At 41.2% G+C, this 2,615-nt stretch overlaps 1 protein-coding gene across 4 annotated transcripts in view; it reads right to left on the reverse strand.

The window, feature by feature from the left end:
• elavl2 (ELAV like neuron-specific RNA binding protein 2) overlaps positions 1-2,615 on the reverse strand; it is a 34,285-nt gene that overhangs the window by 24,042 nt on the left and 7,628 nt on the right. For 3 of the 4 annotated variants that reach the window (XM_016543524.1, XM_016543523.1, XM_016543522.1), the window contains exon 2: positions 552-641. The exons of the other annotated variant lie outside the window; for it this stretch is intronic. In XM_016543524.1, coding sequence (XP_016399010.1) covers positions 552-623 — 72 coding nt within the window. In that variant the 5' untranslated portion in view covers positions 624-641. The remainder of the gene's footprint in view (positions 1-551; positions 642-2,615) is intronic. 4 annotated transcript variants of the gene reach the window in all.

Below are 2,615 nucleotides of genomic sequence, written 5' to 3' on the forward strand. Positions count from 1 at the left end.
TCAAATTAGTTTCCACTACAAAAGTGGCACAGAAGAACACAAAAGTGGCATGTAGGTAATTTTTCAGACATTTACAGAGGCTCATATATGGCATGGATGTTTTAAATTCATAATGTTGTGAGATTAATGTTTTAAATACAACATTTTGAATACAGAAATATTGCTTGATTGAAATGATTTAAATAACTGAAATGATACTTTAAAAATAAAAGTAAACAGAGACTATTTGTGGAAAATGGCAGGAAACGCAATCAAACGGGAAAGGGGAAAAAAAAAAAATTTCACTCATGCTACTGTCAGATCAGCATCACAGCCTAAAATTAATCACACACTTCACCCTACAAACACAAATGACTCATCTCATCTCAGACTTATTCTGACGGATGCTTTGGTTGTGACGGCACTTTTGGCCTGATATTTGCTCAGCTGACAGTTGATCAAATTCATTTCTACGCAGTTGTCCAACAATACCCAAAATCAGCACAGCTCTAGGATGTGTGACACGGTAACACTGGACTGAAAGTGATGAAAGAAGAAAAAGTCCCACAAACCCCAGTCCACGGCTCGGCTGCCCACGAGCCACTTCTCAGAAGAGAAGCCACATCACACAGCCTGACTGCCATGACGGCTGGAGAGGACGTCTGCAAACAAGAGCACATCAGAGTCAGTCACTTACACACGCACACTGCTCCACCATCAGCTCCCTACTTAGGGAAACACTGCGACTCACACACACTCATGACTAATGGTGAGGCAGGCAGCTCACTCAATCCTCTACATACCTGCAATGTTTTAGTACAAAAATGTTTAGCAATAGTAAAGAGGTCATTGGATACCCATTTTCCACAAGCTGAGATGATTCTTTAGGGTCTTAATGAAAAGTCTATAACATACTTTGGTTAAAATTTTTCAACGGTAGTGTAAAACAACACCCTTTTTACCTTGCCAAAAACAGCTCTGCGCACAGCAACCCATTTCAGTGCATGTCTCTTTAAATGCTAATGAGCTCTGCTGACCCCGCCCCTCTCTTTCGTGGGGTGACAAGCTGTTCTCTGAGAGACTGTAAATTTTAGCCGCATTCATCGCGGAACTTGCTAATTAGCACATTATTAGGAAAGGCGATTTGCAAAGATTCATAAAAACCCCTTATACTGACTTCTTCTGGAGGTGAAGCTGGATCACGAATGATTCGCGCGAACATAGACGCATTTAGGCAGATCGGAGGCGCATTCCCTTCAAAAACAAAGGTAATCCGCTGCTTATTCAGCGGCTCAGATGTCGGGAGTAAATGACGACTGCGATGTTTATTATTACATCCAACAACAGAACACCTCAATCGCTTAGGAGTCATTCTTGTCTACATCTGCTCCGGCGGTGAAACAATGGCAGCCTGATGACAGCTTACTCAGGGCGGAGCTAAGGTAAAACGCTAGTGTCAATCAACAATCGTGGGAGGGGCCTGCGCTCTCATGGAGACCATGCGCTCATGTCCACTCGCTGCGCATATAACGCCAGGTTCACATAACTTCGTTTGCAGTGCGCATGCGGTGCGTATTTTTTCCGCGCTCATGTTAACGGATTAAAGCTTGCACACTGCACACGGTTGCAGTCTGGCAGTGTGTTCAGGAGTGGTGCGTCTGCAGCAGTGCAGAGATCGTTTCCGCACTGAGTCTATGTTTGCTGCTGAATTAAAGTAACAGCGCATTGTTTGCAGTAAATATGAACATGGATTGACACGAAAATGTAGTAGTTACACCATAAATGCGCTAGTGTCAATCAACAATCGTGGGAGGGGCCTGGGTCTGTGTGCATCACGGCCAAGAAATTCTGAGAACTGCTTGATTTGAGAAAGGGGATATTATTTATTGGGATTAAAGAGGTCATATGATGCAATATCAAGTTTTCCTTTCTCTTTGGAGTGTTACAAGCTGTTCGTGAATGGATAAGATCCCTAAAGTTGCAACGACTAAAGTCTCAAACCCAAAGAGATATTCTTTATAAAAGTTAAGACTCGTCCACGCCCTCCTAAAACGCCTCGTTTAAACACGCCCCCACATATCTACCTCACTATGTGGGAAGATTTGCATAGTGGTTCCAAATGTTCACACACAGAAAGGCGTAACTTTGATTCTCGCTGTAGTATTGTTGCCGCCGCCGCCATGTCGTTGATAGGGGTGCTCCGATTGATCGGCTACCGATCACTAGCCGATAATCCGATAATTGACCGGGCCAGTGGTTCAAATGTTTACTTGCCCTGCCAACATTTTCACTGGCCCTGTCACAAAAAATAAAATAGTTGCTGTTATCATTGTTTTTGATCTGTTATCTTGTATTCTAATAAATAAGCTTATATGACACCAATATTTTAGATACCAATTCAATTTTACAATTTAAATTTTGATACCACAGCAAAAATCACTAGCCAAAAATAAACAAATATAAAGTTTAAACATTATTAAAGACAAGTGACAGCCAGTAAATAAGAACAAATATATAACATATTACAAGTAATAGCACAATTAAATATAGGCCTATAGCAGAAATATAGAAATGAAATTGTGCTTTAGGTTTTTATGTTTGTAGATGTTCAGGTACAGAAATTGAAAAATCACATA

This window comes from Sinocyclocheilus rhinocerous, unplaced genomic scaffold (assembly GCF_001515625.1).
Source record: "Sinocyclocheilus rhinocerous isolate Xijiao unplaced genomic scaffold, SAMN03320098_v1.1 scaffold909, whole genome shotgun sequence".
NCBI classification, from domain to species: Eukaryota; Metazoa; Chordata; class Actinopteri; order Cypriniformes; family Cyprinidae; genus Sinocyclocheilus; species Sinocyclocheilus rhinocerous.